The 20,141-nt window shown below is 35.8% G+C and overlaps 1 protein-coding gene across 6 annotated transcripts in view; it reads right to left on the bottom strand.

The window, feature by feature from the left end:
- Window positions 1-267: 267 nt before the first annotated feature.
- RNF170 (ring finger protein 170) overlaps window positions 268-20,141 on the bottom strand; it is a 43,769-nt gene continuing 23,895 nt past the window's right edge. For all 6 annotated transcript variants that reach the window (XM_043562811.1, XM_043562831.1, XM_043562801.1 and 3 more), the window contains 5 exons: window positions 19,427-19,502; window positions 15,899-16,007; window positions 11,837-11,910; window positions 7,214-7,324; window positions 268-3,158 (listed from right to left, as the gene is read on the bottom strand). In XM_043562811.1, coding sequence (XP_043418746.1) covers window positions 2,889-3,158; window positions 7,214-7,324; window positions 11,837-11,910; window positions 15,899-16,007; window positions 19,427-19,502 — 640 coding nt within the window. In that variant the 3' untranslated portion in view covers window positions 268-2,888. The remainder of the gene's footprint in view (window positions 3,159-7,213; window positions 7,325-11,836; window positions 11,911-15,898; window positions 16,008-19,426; window positions 19,503-20,141) is intronic.

The following is a 20,141-nucleotide window of genomic DNA, read 5'->3' as shown; positions in this document are numbered from 1 at the left end:
GAAAGAGAGAGGAAGACACAGAATTGGAAGCAGGCTCCAGGCTCTGAGCGGTCTGCACACAGCCCAATATAGGGCTCAAACTCATGGACTGTGAGATCATGACCTGAGCTCAACCAACTGAGCCACGCAGGCACCCCAACAAATAAACATTAAAAAAAAATAGAAGAAATGTGATGAGACATCAGACGTCCATTAGTGGAAAAGGAATGCTATTTCAGGAGTTCTGAATTTTAAAGCAAATATTAGAAGAAAGGAATATAACACAAGTTTTTAATTTTAGATATGTTGCTTTTATTCAAAAGAATGTCCGCTTGACAAGTTAAATCACAAAGTTTGGACCAAACCACGAGTCCGGTGAAATAGTCCTGTGAGGTATGTATCTGCACAGCCACAGGGACTGACAAAGTCTTTTCGTCTCTTGTTGCTCTCAAATGCTGAGAACTGTGGTAGCTGAAACCACTGTTCTAGTGGACAGTTATAATAATTATTTCTTCATCTTGTTCCCTACAGAGCTGCCCAAAGTTATCTTCTGCTCCTGGGGTTGGACCGTGTTTTTGTGAAAGTTACAATATTGCTATTTACAAAAATCCAAATAGTTCTTTTGATTTATATGATCTAACTCTGAATCATAGAAGTATTACTATGATGTTTAAAACACTGATTGACTACTTACTTTAAATACTCTCTCAGATCCCTTACATGTTTATTACCAGTGATCAGTAAAGAGGACATAATAAGCAGGTCTAAAATTCTGAGATGTCTACATGTTCCCTTTTTAGTTTAATAAGACTTCACTTTAAATAGTGTTTTTGTATGTTACAAAGTTGGTACAATACACCTCTACCAGGAAAGTCTTAGAAGGAATTCCAAATATTACAATAAAATTGTAACTAGAAACATGACACGCGAAGCAGAATACATGCACAGAAAATTAAATCCTTTCCAAAAAATGACACTGCTGTAGCCCTACACCAAATCTGTAATTGGTGAAAAATCCATTTCTAGTCTGGTAAATGGTAGTATAGCAACCTCTTAACTCATTAGCTTTTCAACTTGTGACTGCTGCTGAAATGTTTTCTATGAAGCATGCCACTATCTGTATTAGACATTTGATTTGGAAGTGTAGAATTAGGATTCATGAAGTCTTGGTATAACCTTTCTAGACCTTTCCTTTAGGATCACCTAAGTTATGGTACTCCAATGTGTTCTGAAAGACTTCCCAAGGATCCCACTTTCTCTCCTGCTTCCCCTCTCCATAACCTTCAGATCTACTTGAACCCATACTAGGGAGTCTACTAAGAGTATAATACCTGCTCAGTCACTTATTTGTGTGTGGCTTCAGGCAAAAAAACTTTGACCTAACATATGGGTTTCATCTGTGAAAAGGAAGGCCTTCACATAACTATCCTAACGATAAAATTAAAAGTATGCAAGAAATGCTTTAATTATAATGTGCTATATTTAAGCACTTTTTCTCTATGACAAGCAGCTTTGTCCTAGGCCCAAATTAGAAAACACTGTTACTGATACTTCATTCAGCATCGCATTAATTGATGACTAATTAGTCTGATGAACTTGAGAGAATGTGATAGATTTGGTTTTCCTCTCCCTATCACTACATAATGAGGCTCACTAATACATGAACGGACAGTATGACTATCAGTGACTGCAGGTAACAGATCCAACACTAACCCTTAGCATCAAGGATTAGTTCACAAATGAGCAGTTCACAAATGAGCAGTGCCACCTGAGGGAGTTATGATTTCATAACACTTGCGGTTTTGAATATTCTAAACCAGAATATTGCAGATGAGAGCACTGGGGACTTAAGCTGTAGCTATCAAAAAAGCAAGATAACTTTCTTATTGAATTGCCTCAGACATTTGCGCATTCGGTTAGACCTGAGGAATCTGGGCTCTATGCTGCCATCTAGGGACAGTATTACAAAAGTTTTCTGACCAGAGAAAAGCAAATTTGGCCGTTTTGTTGGTATAGCTCACCAGTAATTTCTCTTGTCAAATTTAAATAGTGTTCCTTTACCCTCCTAATGTCTTTAATGCTCATTGCCATGAAAATCTACTTTCCTTAGAAATGCATCAAACTACTATGTGTTTGCAGTATTATAGAGGTTCCTGAAAAAAACTTCCCTTTACAGTTACTTGTATATACTATTCTTATAAAAGGACCAAACTCTTGTTTAAATGTCATAAGTGAGAAAATCAAGAGTGCTGACTGGAGATAAACGTCTTATATCTTATTAATTCTTCTATTGATTAAGAAGTGTCTTATAAGCTAGTATATGAAATCAAATTATAAACTTCAAGTTTCTTCTTTCACTTTTAGCTGTTAGCAAACAATTATATCAGAATGGAAAAGCACAGCTGCTCCAAGTACATAAAACTTAGCTAGTACTGAAAGAAACACTGACTTTCCCCCAATATTGTACAATATTTTATTGTAACAAAAATATTTAAACGTATCTCATACCAATATATTACCATATAGGTGCTCACTGAGAAGGATAAATTGGATAAACTGTAAAACAATATCTTACTATATACATCCAATTAATCTGAGTAATTTTTGGAAAAAAAAGATATAAAAATCATCCCTTTTTATATAATTCCATATTTTTTCCAGACACTTCATAGACAACATAGAATCAGCATATAATTGTAAATTATTATTATAATTCTAACCTTAATATTAGAACCTATACATGTAAAAATTCCAGTCATATATTGCTACACATTTGCCAAATGAAATCAAATGTTTGTCATACAGTGGTTTCACGCTCGTATAATAATATTCAAATGCCATATGCTGCCATGGGTCCTTCTGTTTGATTTCACATATTAGCTGAAATATTTTAGTAAACTCACATTTTTTCACCTGTTTAGTCTCTGTGTTATCACCTCTCGATACATAATAGAGATGTAGATGAGCAACAAAAAGATGACAAAGAAATCATCTAGAAAGCCTAGAATTCCAAACAAGGCTTCAGGTACAAAATCTAGAGGTGATATAAGATAGAAAAAAGCTCCCATTAAACAAAGTATTATCCTGATGCGGAACATCCAGAAAAGGCCCCCGACTGAAAACATTTCCCTGAATGCATGTCTCAGTAAAGTAGGTAGATCCATAATTCTTTCCATAATCTGGCAGAGGAAAGAACAAATATGATTTGTCATCTAATATGTCAGACTTCAAAATAATATAATTTTCTTACAATGTGCAAACTCCGTTAACATGAGTTAGGAGTTTCATATATTTTCTAGTTACACATTTTACTTCAAACAGATCTTTCATTACTAGGTTCTTATAAAATAGATCTTATTGCAGATAACTGAAAGGCAACTAAAATGTCCACACACTTGAAAATAGAGGATACAGTGAGGCAAAACTCAAGTCCTCTATTATTTGAATTAATAAAATAAACGAAATGAAGAACTTATCAAGTCTCAGCTCTAAAGTCAGACAGGTCTGGGTTTAAACTCCAAGTCAATCACCTTGGAGGAAGTTGTTTAACCTACTAGAGATCCAGCAACAACTAATGGAGTATGATATGCCACAAGGACTAGTAAGAACTAAAAGAGATATTGTATACAAAAGATCTTTATAAATTGCTAGACAATATATAAGTAGTATACGTTAAAGACACGGTAACTCGGAGGACTCTGACAGTCTAAGAACAGCAATGAAAGGGACTCCATCTTAGGATGTTTATTCAGCTTAACTTGAGTTTAAGTGAATTACTAACTGCCACAGTGATTTTTGGAAAGCCAGACCCTACCTTTCTGAAAATGATTAAGTTTCTGAATACGTACAGAAACATCAATTACTGGGATTTTACATAAGTGAGCATAATTTTCACAGCTGAAATTTTACAAATTATATAAATTTTTGAAAATTGAGGGATTCAGAGAAATTAGAACCCTCATACACTACTGGTGGGAATGAATGGCCTCCTTGGAAACAATCTGGCAGTTCCTCTAAATGTTAAACATAGAGTTATAATATCAAGCAATTCCATAATGAAGTATATACCCAGGAGAAATGAAAACATATGTCCACAGAAAAACTGGTACACAAATGTTAATGGAAACATTATCCATAATAGCCAAAAAACAGAAACAATTCAAATGTCCATCAACTGAATGGATAAATAAAATGTGATATATTTGGCCACAAAAAGCAATGAAGTTCTGATAGGTGTATTACAACATGGATGAACCTTGAAAACACTAAGTGAAACAAGCCAAAGACAAAAGGCCAAATACTATATGATCCCATTTCAATGAAATGACGAAATATTCAAAGTAGCCAAATCTATAGAGACAGAAAGTAAATTAGTGGTTGCCAAGGGCTGGGGGTAGGGAACAGGAAAGGGGACAATGGGAAAGGATGGCTAAAGCTTTTGGAATGATGAAAATATTCTAAAATTAATTATGGTGATAATCCAATTATATTTACTCTGAATACATGAAAGACCATTGAACTGTATACAGGTTGCACTTTATGACATGTAAAATACATCTAAATAAAGCTGTTAAAATAAGTACTAGTATCTATTTGTATTGCTTCGAGCGAGTTAGTTTATCCTCTGACTACAAACTTCTCATTTGTTTTGTGTAGTTTGTTGACTACATGATCTAGAAGGTCCTGTGTGGTAATGAACTACCATGACTTCTCAATATAACTTCTTTCTTTATCTCATTTCTCAGGGGCTAGGAGATGCAGAGAAACTGACCAAAGGAAGAAAGTCACTTCCTGTGGTCATTCCACTGTAACAGTTCAGCTATTTTTAATAATCTGTATAATTCCTATATATCCAAGTCTAGGTATGTATCTTGTGTGTTTAATAAGTACCAAATGAGAGGGAGGGGGAGATTAAAATGGGAAGAACTATTTTCTAAGGAAACAGTTTTATAAACTCCACCAGATTATTTTATAAATCCTTTTTGGAAAACTGGTCACAAAAAACAAAATGGTCTTTTTAGAATCATTCTAAATGTTAATTTCCTATTCTTTATGGGAGAAACTAATATTGAAAGCAAGACAGGTGCACAACTTAGACAAAGTCTATAGTCAGTTACTTTAAATATTCTAGTGACCAGATAGGATATCTTTTGAATATTTTTCAAATAGCTTTATCAGAGCTATTTGCTGACTTCTCAGATGGTGTCATTTATATAAAATCTATAATAAATAGATAAGAAGTATGAAATGGGTTATTAAGAAATGTTTATATATTAATCACAATCTTACTTCAACTTTGGAGGTGACAGAATATCAAACTAAGAGCTAAATGTTTCTATTACACTATAATTTCATAACCTACAAAGATTTCTTATTTATTAAATATCTGATATGTACCAAAAAAATAATAATTGAGCAATGGTATGCTTCACACTTACAAATATTAATAGATATCTTAAAATGATTTATTTTTAAGGTCAGTGGTAGTCTTGAATTTGGAACATGTGAATTTTCAAAGAATCATCCTATAGATGTTACTGCAGAATATGTAAAAAAAAATTGCTGGATGAAAAATAGCAGAAGAGGCTCCCAGATAACTGTGGATTAAATTTTCTTTCTGTTTAAACATCTAGAATATTTACCCTTTATCCACATGGGTATGCCTTTAAAGGTATATGACATCACAGTATAAGGAACATGTGCAAGGGTGCACAAGAACACACAAGTGTTTAATACTGAAGCATTTTAACAGCTTATATTCTTGATGGAAAGTAGTAGTATCAATTCTTAAGGATAGCTTATTAATCTATTCAACAAATATTAAGGGCCTACTGTATACCAGGGCACTGAAATTGGCAATGAGAATATAACAGTGAATATATAAACATGGTCGTTGCCCTTATGAAGCTTTTAGTTTACTGAGAAAAGGATACTGAACAAGATTTGAGTACTGTTTGTAATAAATGCTACAAAGGGAAATGTATAGAGGACAATAATAGAGAATACCTTAGCTGATCAGGGCAACCCTCTTTGAAGAAGGTCTATTTAAGAGTGACCTAAAGGATAACAAGAGCAGAGGGACAAGCACCCCAAACCAAGGGGTCACATGTGAAAGCATTAGATGAAAAGACTTGAAGTGTATTTTGAGAGCTGAAAAGTGACTGGTGGAGGTGAAGCATTTTGGGTGAGGGTAAGGGAGGGACCAGGTCATACAGGGCTGTGTAAGCACAGTAAGGAGTTGGAACATTATTCCACAACATTGGAAGTTTTAAAATATAAGAATATCAGGGTCTTACTTATGTTTTCAAAATATCACTTGGGCTGCTGTGCAGAGAAAAAAGTCACAGTGAAGAGGCCACTTGCAGTTATTCTAAGCAAGAGATGATGGTGGCTTGGGCTAGTATGATGGCTATAGACACAGGACATTTTTATGAAATTAAAATGACAGGATCTCCCAAAAAGAGAGAAAAAAATGATACAACTTATTTATAGATCAGATGAAGGGAATGAGGGAAAGGAAATCAAAACAAGACTGAAAAAAGAGTAAACTGAGTTGAGGAGACAAGAAATTCAATACTGTACATGTCACGTTTGAGGTGCCTATGGAACATCCAAGTGGATATGGAAATGTATAGTCTAGAGCTCAGAGGAGAGGTCTAGGCCCTCCATATAAATCTGTGCTTAGAATATTCTGATTTTTGAAGTACATAGTCATGCACATGTTTCTAGAATTGTTAGATTTTGAAAAAACTGTAATGAGTCAGTAAAATGTGACAGTATATAATCTATCAAACGCCTTTTTTGGGAGGAGGAGGTAAACTGTAAAATGAACGTGTTCTTTAAAAATCAAATGTTTTTGAGTAGCTAAAATGATATACCAAAAAAACTGCCTAACACCGAGGGTTACTTAGGAAAACATTTCAAACTGGAAACCAGGGTAAGTAAAAAAGAGGAAAACACAACTGTAAAACTTTTCAGAAGATCCCAAGTTATAAGCCTCTTTTATAAAGACTTTTATAATCCTTTTTTTTTTTTTTTTTAGACAGAAAACTCTAGTTCTTGGGAAAGCTGTAACTCAGTGATTGACAACAACGATGAAGTTTGTTAAAACTTTACCTAAACACATAAACAATGAGATTCTTTTACAGTCAAAGAATACTTGTTGGTAAATCTCACCTTATCAAAGAGAAGTATCATTATACTGTAACTTTGCACTTGCTATAACATTACTTACAGATCTGGGCTGCCCTGAGAATCTCCGGTTATAATCATTAATATCTTGACGCAATGATACAACATCCTGAGACTGGTCATTTTCACCAAATACTGTTAGCAGTAAAGTTACCTGTATATTACAAAAAACAAACAAAAAAACACTGTTAAACCTTTCTACAGCAATAATTTTTTCATTTTGTGTTATTATTCAACAGAATGAGAAAAGCTTCTAAATTTATATTTCACTCATTTCCTTTAATAAAGGCAACATGGGGAAGAAAGTAAGTTATCATTGCCTTACAATAAAATCCAATGCAAAATGTAATCTGAATTCCTATAAAATCAAATGCGTACCTTAACCAAACACGGGTTCTAATATGTTCCAGTTCACACCAGGGATAAAGCCAGTAGTTCTCTGTTTGAACTAACAAATATTTGAAGATACAAGAACTGAAAAAAATATTCAGGGGCAAAGTGACATAAAAATATATATCACTCTGAGAGAGAAAAATTAGGGAAGTTGGTTTTTTGTTTTTGTTTTTTTTTTTTGAGGAGGGGGGGGTTCGCATGCAGGGGAGGGGCAGAGAGAGACAGAGAGAGACAGAGAGAGAGAGAATCCCAAGCAGGTTCCGTGCTGTCAGTACAGAGCCCAACATGGGGCTCGATCCTATGAATGGTGAGATCATGACCTGAGCTGAAATCAAGAGCAGGACACCCAACCAACTGAGCCACCCAGGTGCCCCTGGAATTTCTTTTTTTGATCAAAATTATTCTTCAACCTCACTGGTATTTGAAATATCTTTGAATGCTACCAAACAGAATACAGAGATTAAGTTATTGCAGGGACCCACTCTCAAGCACCCATCCCTACTATAATCAAAAAGGGTAGGGGCACCTGGGTGGCTCAGTTGGTTGAGTGTCCAACTTCGGCTCAGGTCATGATCTTGTGGCCTGTGAGTTTGAGCCCCGCGTCAGGCTCTGTGCTGACAGCTCAGAGCCTGGAGCCCACTTCAGATTCTGTGTCTCCCTCTCTCTGCCCCTCCCCAGCTCATGCTCTGTCTCTCTCTCTCTCTGTCAAAAATAAATAAAAATTAAAAAAAAGTTGTTTTTTTTTTTAAAAAGGTAATTTGTGACACTGTAATATAACACAATATTTTTAGCCTGGTTTCCTCCATGGTAGAGGTGAGTATACACAAATATCACAGGAACATAACTGGGGTAATCTGAAGATGACAGTACCTTGAAAAATCAGTATATTTAAAAATATAACAATGTCTATAGAAATGCTAAATGTATGATGAGATACAAATGGGAAGGAGCAGTAACAGATTTAGGTTTAAATCATCTAGGTGTTTTTATCCTTCATCAGTTCAGCTTTCCAAACAGATGCTTTCCAAACTCAGATGCTTTCCAAACAAAGGACTGACAAAGAACTGTAGGTGGTAGGAAAGCAGGTACAGCCTGTTTTCACAAATGTTAATAAAAATGCATCTTTCAGTAAATAATAATTGAGTACCTATTGTGGGCCAGGCACTGTATTAAGGGCTACATGTACCCCCAAAATGAAGACATAGCCCTGCCCCTTGCTAACCACAACACCCAAGATAGAAGGGGAGGCAGACCTGTTCAACAGCCTGTTACAAGGCACTATGGTGGGGGTTATAATGATGCTTCAGAGGAAGGACTTCTGCTTGGGGTGCTCAGAATACTGGAAACATAAGCTGGCCCTTGAAGTGTAGGTAGGACTATTGGTATGTTAGCGTATACATTCAGGAAGAGAAGTGGTGAGTATGTTACAGTTGGAAGCAGCAGCCTATGCACTATTTCCAGCGAAACAGGATGGGGAGCAGGTATCTGCCACCTGTCTTGCTTCTAGGATGAATTATTCTACAGTTAGGGAACCAAAAGCTATTATATAAAAACAATTTTATCTCCACCTTTTTAGCCTCTAGCAATTTATGGGTGATCCAAAGGATATCATCTGCTAATACATATATACCCTATGAAAAGCCATGGATAGAGCCAAGAAGGGGACAGGTGGTGAAACTAGCTCTTTAATGCTAGACCTATGGCCTGGTCTCAGTGTTGCTGGCAGATAGCTAAAGATTATGAGAGGTGGTACTGGCAAATAAACTTCAGTGTTGACTGCTTGTGTCACATATTAAATCAGCCACAGAGGCAGTGCCCAAAACAAAAACAAAAACAAAAACTATTTTCCTCCTGCCATGTGCTACAAAGTCAAATGTGAAAGACGCAGAATTTGGGAATGTACAAGCAAGGAGGAAAAAAGATAAAGCCCTGAACCTCTCTCTCTACACCAAAAAGGGAGGCAGTAATGGGGGTAAGTGGATGGCCAGAACAAAGGTTGAAAGTATCTGTGCATGTGCATTCATATAACAATAAGTCCAAAAACCAGACAAAATTAAACAATAATCTTAGAGATGCATGCTAAGGTAATAAACCTATAAAGAAAATCAAGGAAATGCTTATCATAAAAGTCAATAGTAGTTGCCTCTAGAAGATGTAGGAGAGAGTAGAGATTTGGAAGGGGTCCCGAAGAAATTTCTGGGGGCTGTTGGCCAGTTTCTACTTCATCTGAGTGGTGATTATTGAAGTGTTGCTTTGTGGTAATTCAATAAGCAGTACTTCTTTGTTTTGTGTATGTCTGTTATATTCTACCAAGAATTTTTAAAAATTGTCACCTCTTCTATCATTTTGTTTATTTTCTGATCTCTGTGGGTTTATGCCTTTACAAAATGTCTTGTTCTTTTAGTGGGGTGGCAAGCAATAGTAAATATATGTGTTCAATTTGACATCTTAACTTGGAAGCTCTCTATCCTTTTTAGGACTTCATTTTGCACTTTGGAAGACTTCCTAAGGAGCTGCTGTCTTTTTCATGTTCATAACTCATTACTAGAAAGGTATTTTTATTTTAATTTTCTTAATGTTTATTTATTTTGAGAAAGAGAGAAAGACAGAGTGTGAGCAGAGGAGGGGCAGAGAGACAGGGAGACACAGAATCCAAAGCAGGCTTCAGGCTCTGAGCTGTTAGCACAGAGCCCTATGCGGGGCTTGAACCCACAAACCATGAGATCAGGACCTGAGCTGAAGTCAGACACTTAACTGAGCCACCCAGATGCCCCAATATTATTTTAAATGAGAAACAAGTATATAGGAAATTATGAAAAAATAGTATACAACTGTTAGAATGTTCTGTTTTACTACATTTGCTAATTAAAAAACTAAGACTTAATTTTCTCGGGTTTTTCAGTATTTTGTTTTTCCAGTTTGTCAAAGAAATTGAGAAAATGTGGCACATATCATCTGTGCTAACATTTCAGTCTTCAATATATGTTTATAAAAACTGTCTCCCTCCTGAAGTAGCTTCTGTACTAACTATAACGGTCTTATCTGTTCTGGATAATGTAATGTGGTTATGTCTCCAAAAGAGACATTTTATGAGACTGACGCACTGCCCGCTGCGCTAAGAAGGCACCTTAAAACAGACATTTTAAAAAATTATTATCCATCATAGAAAGCTACCTACACCCTCACTGGAGAAGGGCATATTAAAAATAAATAAAAAAGGAAAAATATTTTTTCAAAAGAAGTATATGTAGGGGAAATATCTGTTTAAGCTTGATTAGCTAGTTCAGTTATTCCTTTGCTAGTATTATAATAAAGACTTATTAGAATTTTAGGGAGGATTCATTTAGCAGCTGTTTTTTATTACAACTAAAGGATTTCAAAGGGAATTTCTTTCTTTTTTTTTAGTGTCTGTAAGACACTAAAAAAAATAATGGAGGGATGCCTGGGTGGCTCAGTCAATTGAGTGTCCGACTTGGTTTTGGCTTAGCTCATGATCCCAGGGTTGTGGAATTGAGCCCTGCATCAGGCTCTGCACTGAGTGTGGAGCATACTTGAGATTCTCTCTCTCCCTCTGTGCTTCTCCCCCACTAGTGCTCTCTCTCTAAAATAAAAAAATAAAAATAAAAATAAATAAGGGGGTAACATTTAACTACCCTATGATCCAGCATCTGCACTGCTAGGTATTTACCCAAAGGATACAAAAATACTCTAATAGCCAAATTACAGAAATAGCCCAAATGTCCATCAACTGATGAATGGATAAAGCAGATGTGGTATGTATGTACAGTGGAGTATTACTAAGCCATAATAAAAAATGAAATCTTGGCCATTTACAATGATGTGGATGGGGCTAGAAAGTATTATCTATGTGAAATAAGTCAGTCAGAGAAAGACAAATATATGATTTCACTCATATGTGGAATTTAAGAAACAAATGAGCAAAGCGGAAGAAAAAAGAGAGAGAGGCAAACCAAGAAACAGACCCTTAACTATAGAGAACAAACTGATGGTTGCAAGGGGGGGGGGGCGGGTAGGGATGGGTTAAATACATGATGGGATTAAGGAGTGCACTTAATCCCGGATGAGCGCAGGGTGATATATCCAAGTGTTGAATCACTATATCGTACACCTGAAACTATTATTACACTATACGTTAATTAACTGGAATTTAAATAAAAACTTTAATAAAAATAATTCAAAATTTAGATACAGAAATTATAAAAATTTACAAAATAAACTAGCATAAATGATGCTTTCTGGATACAAACATTACCGTTTGTCTACAGATTGGACAACTGATTGCCCCAAGCCATGAACCGTATCGCCAGTATGCAATAATGCAGGTACCTAATGAGAAAAAAAACCATTAATACTGATGTTTTAAATTTGAAAGCCCATGAGTCCTCAGAAAGTTTCAAATTTGAAATATTTTTATAGCATCATCTTATTTTAAAATATTTTTATTTCATTTCATTTCAGGCAAATTCAAATCTGGTAATAATTCCCAGCCATTAAAAAATATTTTTATTTGAACTACCAATTAAGATAAAATTATACAATCCAAAGCAAGAATACATTAACTGTTTCGATACTGTGAGGCTTAATAGAAAATACTGCATTTCCTATGTAAAATAAATGAACATCACTGCAAATATGATAACCAACAAATCACAGCATAAATTTTCTGTTCCAAATGGTATATATGTTACAAAAACATAGCTTCTATTTTTTTAAAAATTTAGAATGCCAAATTACAGTAGTATCAATAATAATAATAAAGTACTATGAATAAGGAACCAAAGGATACAAAAATTACATGCTATCTGACCTAATAAAGTTTATAATCTAGTTCAATAATTCAACCAACTTTTGTACTGGATAGATCTGATTTTTCTGCCTGAAGCTGTTCATGAGCAGCAAAACAACTAAACACAGCTTAAAGGAAGAGTTTATAGACCTCAAAATTAGCAGGTAAGCTAAGTGTATAAGCACTAAAGTTCAGACCAGTAACAAATGAAGAAGGAATATTTTTATTTTTTTTATTTTATTTTATGTTATGTTATGTTATGTTATTTTATTTTATTTTTGAAGAAGAAGAAAGAGGAGGAGGAATACTTTAAAATCCTATCCGATGTTTAAGGGCCCAATTCATTTCTTCTCTGCAGGACGCTTGTTTCTCAGACCATTCAGGTCCCATTGTGAATCTGAACTAAGTACTTCCAGTCTCACTTCTACCTCCAAGATCTTTTCTGTATTCTTTAAAAAAAATATTTTTAAGAAGAGTTTTTTTCTAATGTTTATTGATTTTTGAGAGAGAGACAGAGAGAGAGAAAGAGAGAGTGCGAGCAAGGGGCAGAGAGAGGGAGGGAGACACAGAATCTGAAGCAGGCTCCGAGCTCTGAGCTGTCAAGATAGAGCCCAGTGCGGGGCTTGAACTCAAGAACCATGAGATCGTGACCTGAGCCGAAGTCGGATGCTTAACAGACTGAGCCACACAGGCGCCCCATCTGTCTTCTTATCCTTGTCTTAGCAACCTAGGTTAGCCCTTCTGCGTTCCTTATTCTGATTCTTCCAGATCAAATAAATGTCTAGAATTTGGAATAAGCAATGACAGTCAAAGTGAGAAGTCCAAGGTGACATACTGAAATCAATCAGAAGGTAGTTAAATCTCAAACTATGTAATATTAACTTTAAGTACAAAAGGTATGTAGGAGAGAGAATTCTGGGATATATCAGAGAGTCATTTGTAGATGAGAAAGGATGTGAACTGAACTTTGTAGGATAGGTAAGACTTAGAAATAGAAAACAGGAGGGAGGATGCTCCAAGTTTTATGAATAGCAAAGAGCAAATACCAGAAGTAGAACTAAGTGGTATGTAAAGAGACTGGTGAGCATCCAACGGGCTAAGCAAAGGCTATCCAAATTGGACATTACAGTGACTGTGGGGAAAAACTGGTTCAGTGATTTAAAGATGAATTTAAAAGCTAAAGAATTTTTATCTGATATCTTTTCCTACTTTCAGAGTGCTGTGTTAGCTAATATTTATTAATTTGAGCAATCTAATTTCATATAGAAACTATATGAAAGCAAAACTTATAAATCTTGTCAGTATTAACATCTGTAATGATGCCTTAGTTTTATCTATGACCTTTTCACTCAAAAGTTCAATGTGTTTTGACATATGTTAACTTATTTAATCCCACATCTCTTTTCTACAAATTGGGGTACAGATGTCCTTGTTTTGCAAATTATGTAATGGCCACTGCCTGCACAGAAAAACTATGGTCCAGCAAATCAAACACTTCAGTTCACACACATCTGCTGTGATATGCTTAATGTTTTCCCTTTTCTTCAACCTTCCCCCTGTATAAAAAGAGAGATCCACCTAAATAAGATGGTGGGAGAGACAATGACATTAATCTGGGTCACAATCTCTCTCAATCTATTTATTTGTAAAATGGGAAAAACACCTCATAAGACTGCTGGAGAATTAAATAAAACAATGTGGGTTACAAATGCAAGTAAGATGAAGTCTGTTGCTGTTATTATTCTTAACACACTGTAAAGGAACAGAACTGTAGTTCCATATATAGGAACCAAGCTAAGGTGCTCTGGATATATACGGTATCAATGTACTTGAACTACCATTCAAAGAAACACATTTCTGTTTGAGAAGATGAGTAACAAGTTTTTTGAATCTTTGAACCTAGAGACAGTAAATAAGTGTCTAGCAAGTACAGCAGGATATCAGAAGCAATCTACCCAATTACGTCAGACCCAGAAACCAAGAACACAATACAGCCATCTTTGAATTGACTAGGTTATCCACTCAGTGAATTACCTAAGCCTGGGCTGGCAAATAGAGTTCATCTAGCCTGCCAAACCACACTGATTCTTAACACCTGTCCAAAGTATTGTGTTAAAGGATGGCCATTTAGGCCATATCCAGACTCAGAAAGAATGTCCAATTGATTAGGAATATCTACCAGAGGTTTGAGAGGGGGAAAAGTATCTGCTTTCTCTGTGGTCATTTAATTCCCTGTAGCTGATCTTTCATAATTTTGCTGCTCATTAGCATTCCCAACAGACAAAGACACTGAAATAAGTGTTTTATAACTTGTTAGCTAATTTAGGCAAAACCTTTAGGGAAGACAATGAAATTAATGGATGATGCAATAATAGGACTGGTCAGGTATAGAAAAGGTATAGAAAACCCTGCATTGCATGATATTGATTTCAAAGTATTTATGCCATCCCTGAGAGCATAAATAATAGTGCTATATACCTAATAATTCTATATAATCCCAAACAAAAGATACAACAGGGAGAAAGAAACTTAAAGGATCATTGTATGCTATATTTTAAATTAGTCTTAAAATGGAAAATGGGTACATTTTGGGAACAATTAGAACCCTATCTTGAATATAGCCATTGGAACAAGAAAGAAATACTACAAATAAAACAACAGGTCTAGTGAATGGATAAATGTTAAGTAGAGAGTAGTTATGTAAGCCACTAATCACGTAATAGAATTGACCACAGGGTTTGAAGTAGACCTACATTTAAAATCTGGCTCTTTCTCTGGCTGGGTTACCCTTTATAAAATTTCTTAGCTCAGTTTCAGTTTCCTCGTATCTGGAGTTTGACACAATGAAGTAACTTAAATGTCCAGCACATAGCAGGTATGTAGTAACTGACTCTCCTCAATCTCATAGGAGCACAATAAGCAATGACTATATGATACCTCGTTCTCTATGAAATCTTTCTGGAGGAAAGAAATGCCCAGAGGTAGAAAGCACCCCTTACTGATACTAAGTAAGTGTAAAATTGGTGTTCCCTTCTTGTCCTACTATATGCTCTGTGTTCTTATTCTCTCTTACAAACCCTCCTAAGGTCACACACACACACACAACAGGCTAATAACTTTTGTGCTGACGCAGGATAAAAAGGAGGTAGGAGAGCTAAGGGAAGGTCTTGGGCAGGGTCCTTGAGAGAACCTTCCTGCCTTGGGAAGGACTACCAAAAAGTGATAAACAATGAAGGATTCAATGAATCCCTCATGGTATTCATATACTTGAATTACCATTCAAAGAAACACATTTCTGTTTATTGAGAAGTTGAATAATTAGGTTTCTTTTAATCTTTGAGCTCACAGATACTAAATAAAAGTGGCTAACAGGATATCAGAAGCAACCTACCCCACTTGTGAAATATAAAATGTAAATTAGGAATAATTTAATAATAAATAAAAAGTAAATTAGGAATCCAGCCCATGTACATTTATGGGTCTTGGTCTAAATAGTCACTTTTACCAAATATAGTATTGTTTGCTTACCACAAAAAAGATGTCCACAGTTTGTTTCAACAGGGAAGGAGGCTTGATGTAAACAGATTGGACAATACATGTCAGTGTAGAACTGCTGTCGAGCAGCAGCAGGGGCATCCTGAGGAGAAAACAGGGATTCATAATTACACAATGCACACAGGCTTTCAAAGTTATCTCTTAATTATACTTAAGAACACAGTCAATAGTGTATAATCCTCATCAAGTTTTAGATGTGCATTAGCTTAAAATCTTATAAATTTGATAAAATTATGAAGCCAAATTGTTGTTTTATTAAGCTCCACAGTCTCTACCTTCCTTCCTGAGCACATTTTAAAGACAAAAACCTACATTGACTCAGGAGTTTCTCTTTCACTGTTAGAATGACTATGTTATTCTGAGAAACACAGGCTGAGCTAATGCAAAAGCTAAAGATATATCAAGCGGTTTCCCAAGTAATAGCTTTTAATCATTTCTTACATCTTTTTCATTCATACATTCCTGGTAAGTGTTGCACGTGTGCCGTGCCTCACAAAGGGACCAGAATTAAACTTGCAAAGAATATTGGTCATTTTGGAAGAAGGAAATTTAATACCATTGGTACCTTGAACTTAATCTTCCACATGGTCAGATTAGTAAAATTTAATGTTCCCCAGTTACATCACTGTTATGAGATTGTAATAGGAATGTTGAATAGAATCATCACTACAAGAAGCATCCAGATATCAAAGAACCCATCAGAATGTAAGTGCTATGAAGGAGCACTTTACCTATAGGACTCGCTGCAGTGACCCAGGCACTGGAAGGAATCTAGCACAGTATGTAATGCGTATCTTTGAAGATATTTATAAAAAACTATATTCACAGCACCCAGCACACCTCTTATAAAGTAGCCAGCATTAAAAACGTCAAATACCAAAAAAAAAAAAAAAAAAAAAAAATTATAGAATTCACTAAATATGAACTATTCTTAGTTGTAAACCAAATCAAAGATTTTTGTCACCTGGGTGCCTGGGTGGCTCAGTCGGTTGAGCATCCAACTTTGGCTCAGGTCATGATCTCACAGTTTGTGAGTTTGAGCCCTGCGTCAGGCTCTGTGCTGACAGCTGGGAGCCGGGAGCCTGCTTCAGATTCTGTGTCTCTTTCTCTCTCTGCCCCTCCCCCACTTGTGCTCTCTCAAAAATAAATAAACGTAAAAAAAAAAAAAAAAAAGATTTGTCACCTAAAACTAATAAACATAACCAAAATCTCCTATTTCTTATCAGTCCTAAAATACTAGAATATTCTATAAGCTATAGTCACACCTTGATGTTATAGTCTTTTATATTATTTAAAACAGAAAAACACATAGCACTTAATTAAGTCTCCCTCTCTACCTTTTATCTTATTATTCTTTGTAAATTAACTAAAACAAAACAAAAACAATTACCAGTTACCAGTGCTGTCCAACAAAACTTTTTGCAGTAATGGATATCTCCTTTATATCTTTGAGTATTGAGTCCTTGAAAGGTGACTAGTGTAATTAAAACATACTGAAATTTAAATTGTATTTTATTTTGGTCAATTTAAAATTAAATGGCTACATATGGGTAGTGGTTACCATACAGACCTGCACAGGAAGGGCTAAGTCACTAGCTTTATTCTAACTAAAGCTACATGCCATGTGTGAGGTAGGTGAACTGGAAAGTGGTGCAAAGAAATCTGGAATATCCAGCTCAGTGTAGGACTTCTGGATAGCCAGATCTATTCATGTAATTCTAGTGTGCATTTAAGTAAATCTTAGTGATCTAACATGTTAGATGGGAATGATACTTGTTGCCTTACTTGTGTTTGCAGATTAAATAAGATAGTTGTAATGTGAAAGCACTCTGTAAATTATGAAACACTATCCCAGTATGAATTATTAATAACAACAGCCCTTGAACAGAGTAATATTAACATGCTTAAGCTATTTTTACATCAGTGAATTGAAGTTTTATGAAGGCAGGAATTCTTGTTTGTTTAGCTCACAACTGAATCTCAATGCCCACAACAATGTCTGACATATGGTAGATGTTTAATAAATATTTGGTGAATGGATAAATTATAAAACCCTCTTTGGAATTAAAATTTAATTGGTGGGAAATCAATTTTTAAGGGTTGGGTTTTTTTTGATATTAGCTATCTTGGCATGCAGGTGTATAATATCCTACTTATTCCAGCCTTCATGAAATACATTTCTGGTTCGTAGAGAGTCCATTTGGTTAAAAGCAAAGAAGAGGCAGAAAAGTTTTCTTTTTTTGCCTAACTAGTTTTATTAACTTTGACCACTGAAGAAAAAGAAGAGGAAAAAAAAAAGCCACCCCTTACAGTCATTTCTTTGTAGGTCTTAGATATTAGAAAAATAGCTTATCTAGGGTGCCTGGGTGGCTCAGTCAGTTAAGCGTCTCACTCATTTCAGCTCAGGTCACGATCTCATGGTTTGTGAGACTGAGCCCCTTGTCAGGCTCTGTGCTGACCGCATGGGGCCTCCTTGGGATTCTCTCTCCCTCTCTGACCCTCCTTTGCTTGCATGTGCACATGTGGTCTCTCTCTCAAAATAAATAAATAAACTTAAAAAAGAAAAATAGTTTTTCCATTACATTTCATTAAAGCCCAATTAGATAGTTACTATTTCCTCACAAATAACTAATAGGAAAACTGCCGGGTGTTTTTTTTGTTGTTGTTTTTTTTAATGTTTATTTTTGAGAGTGAGAGTGTAAGCAGGGGAGGGGCAGAGACACAGGAAGACAGAGAATCCAAAATGGGCTCCAAGTTGTCAGGGCAAAGACTATGTGGGGCTTGAACCCACAAACCGTGAGATCATGACCTGAGGCAATGTCTGATGCCCAATTGAGCCACCCACACACCCTGGAAAACTGCTGTTTTTTTTTTTTTTTTTTTTTAATTTTTTTTTCAACGTTTATTTATTTTTGGGACAGAGAGAGACAGAGCATGAACGGGGGAAGGGCAGAGAGAGAGGGAGACACAGAATCGGAAACAGGCTCCAGGCTCTGAGCCATCAGCCCAGAGCCTGACGCGGGGCTCGAACTCACGGACCGCAAGATCGTGACCTGGCTGAAGTTGGACGCTTAACCGACTGCGCCACCCAGGCGCCCCTGAAAACTGCTGTTTTTAAAGCAGTTTTGGGGCGTCTGGGTGGCTCAGTTGGTTAAGTGTCCAAGTCTTGATTTTGGCTCAAGTCATGATCTCACAGGTTCAGGAGTTCAAGCCCCACATCCAGCTCCCGCTGAAAATGTGGAGCCTGCTTGGTATTCCCTCTCTCTCCCTCTCTCTCTCAGAACAAACAAACATACACATGAAAACATTTGAATAGTTAAAACTAGTCATGTGCCTAATCTGAAAATATACAATCAATAGAATCACTTAAATTAGTAAAGCAGGAAAACACCCCATGTTTCCAAACAGTAATTTATTGTTTCATCACCATTTCATATGTAAGGAGAATAGCAACATCTACCCCTTACATAAATACACATATTTATATAATAGCAATAGTACCTGTTCTGTTTGAAGTTGCTCCCGAAGCACCCTTACTAATTCTTGGTTTTCTGGGTGAATGTTTTGATGGGCGTTTCTGTTAAATAAAATATAATAAGCTTTGAATACAAAATATTACCAGATGAATCCGTTTTCTTTATGAGTCTAATTTTCAACCAAGAACTTCATAAACGTAAATGATGGCACACAACTGTACTCCAATTCCAGGACTGAACATTCCAGGCTACTCTGTGAGGCGTTCTAAGGTTACCGAATACAGCTGATTTCAGGTTCAGCTGGCAAATGATGAAATCCAGAGGCCTAGCACCTTGTAGATTTGATGTAACTGCAGGCTTACAAATCATCTGAAGAACGATTAACACGTTTATTTCTTCTGCAAAATTCCTTCAAAATAAACTATATAATTCTAGATATTATTATGCATTTGAACACTTTTGCATATCTAATTAGATCTTTCTCCCATAGAGCTTTTCACAGATCTTCATAGAGCTTTTATGAGGAAAGGGGGACAAAACAACAGAAAATAAAACTATGTCATACAGAAAAACCCAGACGTAACATACCACTTATACCTTAACATTAACAATTAAAAGGGAGATTCAAAGGCAAGAATTTAGTGGCTGATACACAAGGATGAGATAAGATATGTGGGTATTGGAAATTGGAAGGGGTGGTTTAGGTTGGCAGGGTGGGGTTGAAGATTTCCATCTGAATC

The sequence above is a fragment of the Prionailurus bengalensis genome, chromosome B1 (assembly GCF_016509475.1).
Source record: "Prionailurus bengalensis isolate Pbe53 chromosome B1, Fcat_Pben_1.1_paternal_pri, whole genome shotgun sequence".
Classification (NCBI taxonomy): domain Eukaryota; kingdom Metazoa; phylum Chordata; class Mammalia; order Carnivora; family Felidae; genus Prionailurus; species Prionailurus bengalensis.
This window is presented reverse-complemented; position numbering and strand designations above follow the sequence as displayed.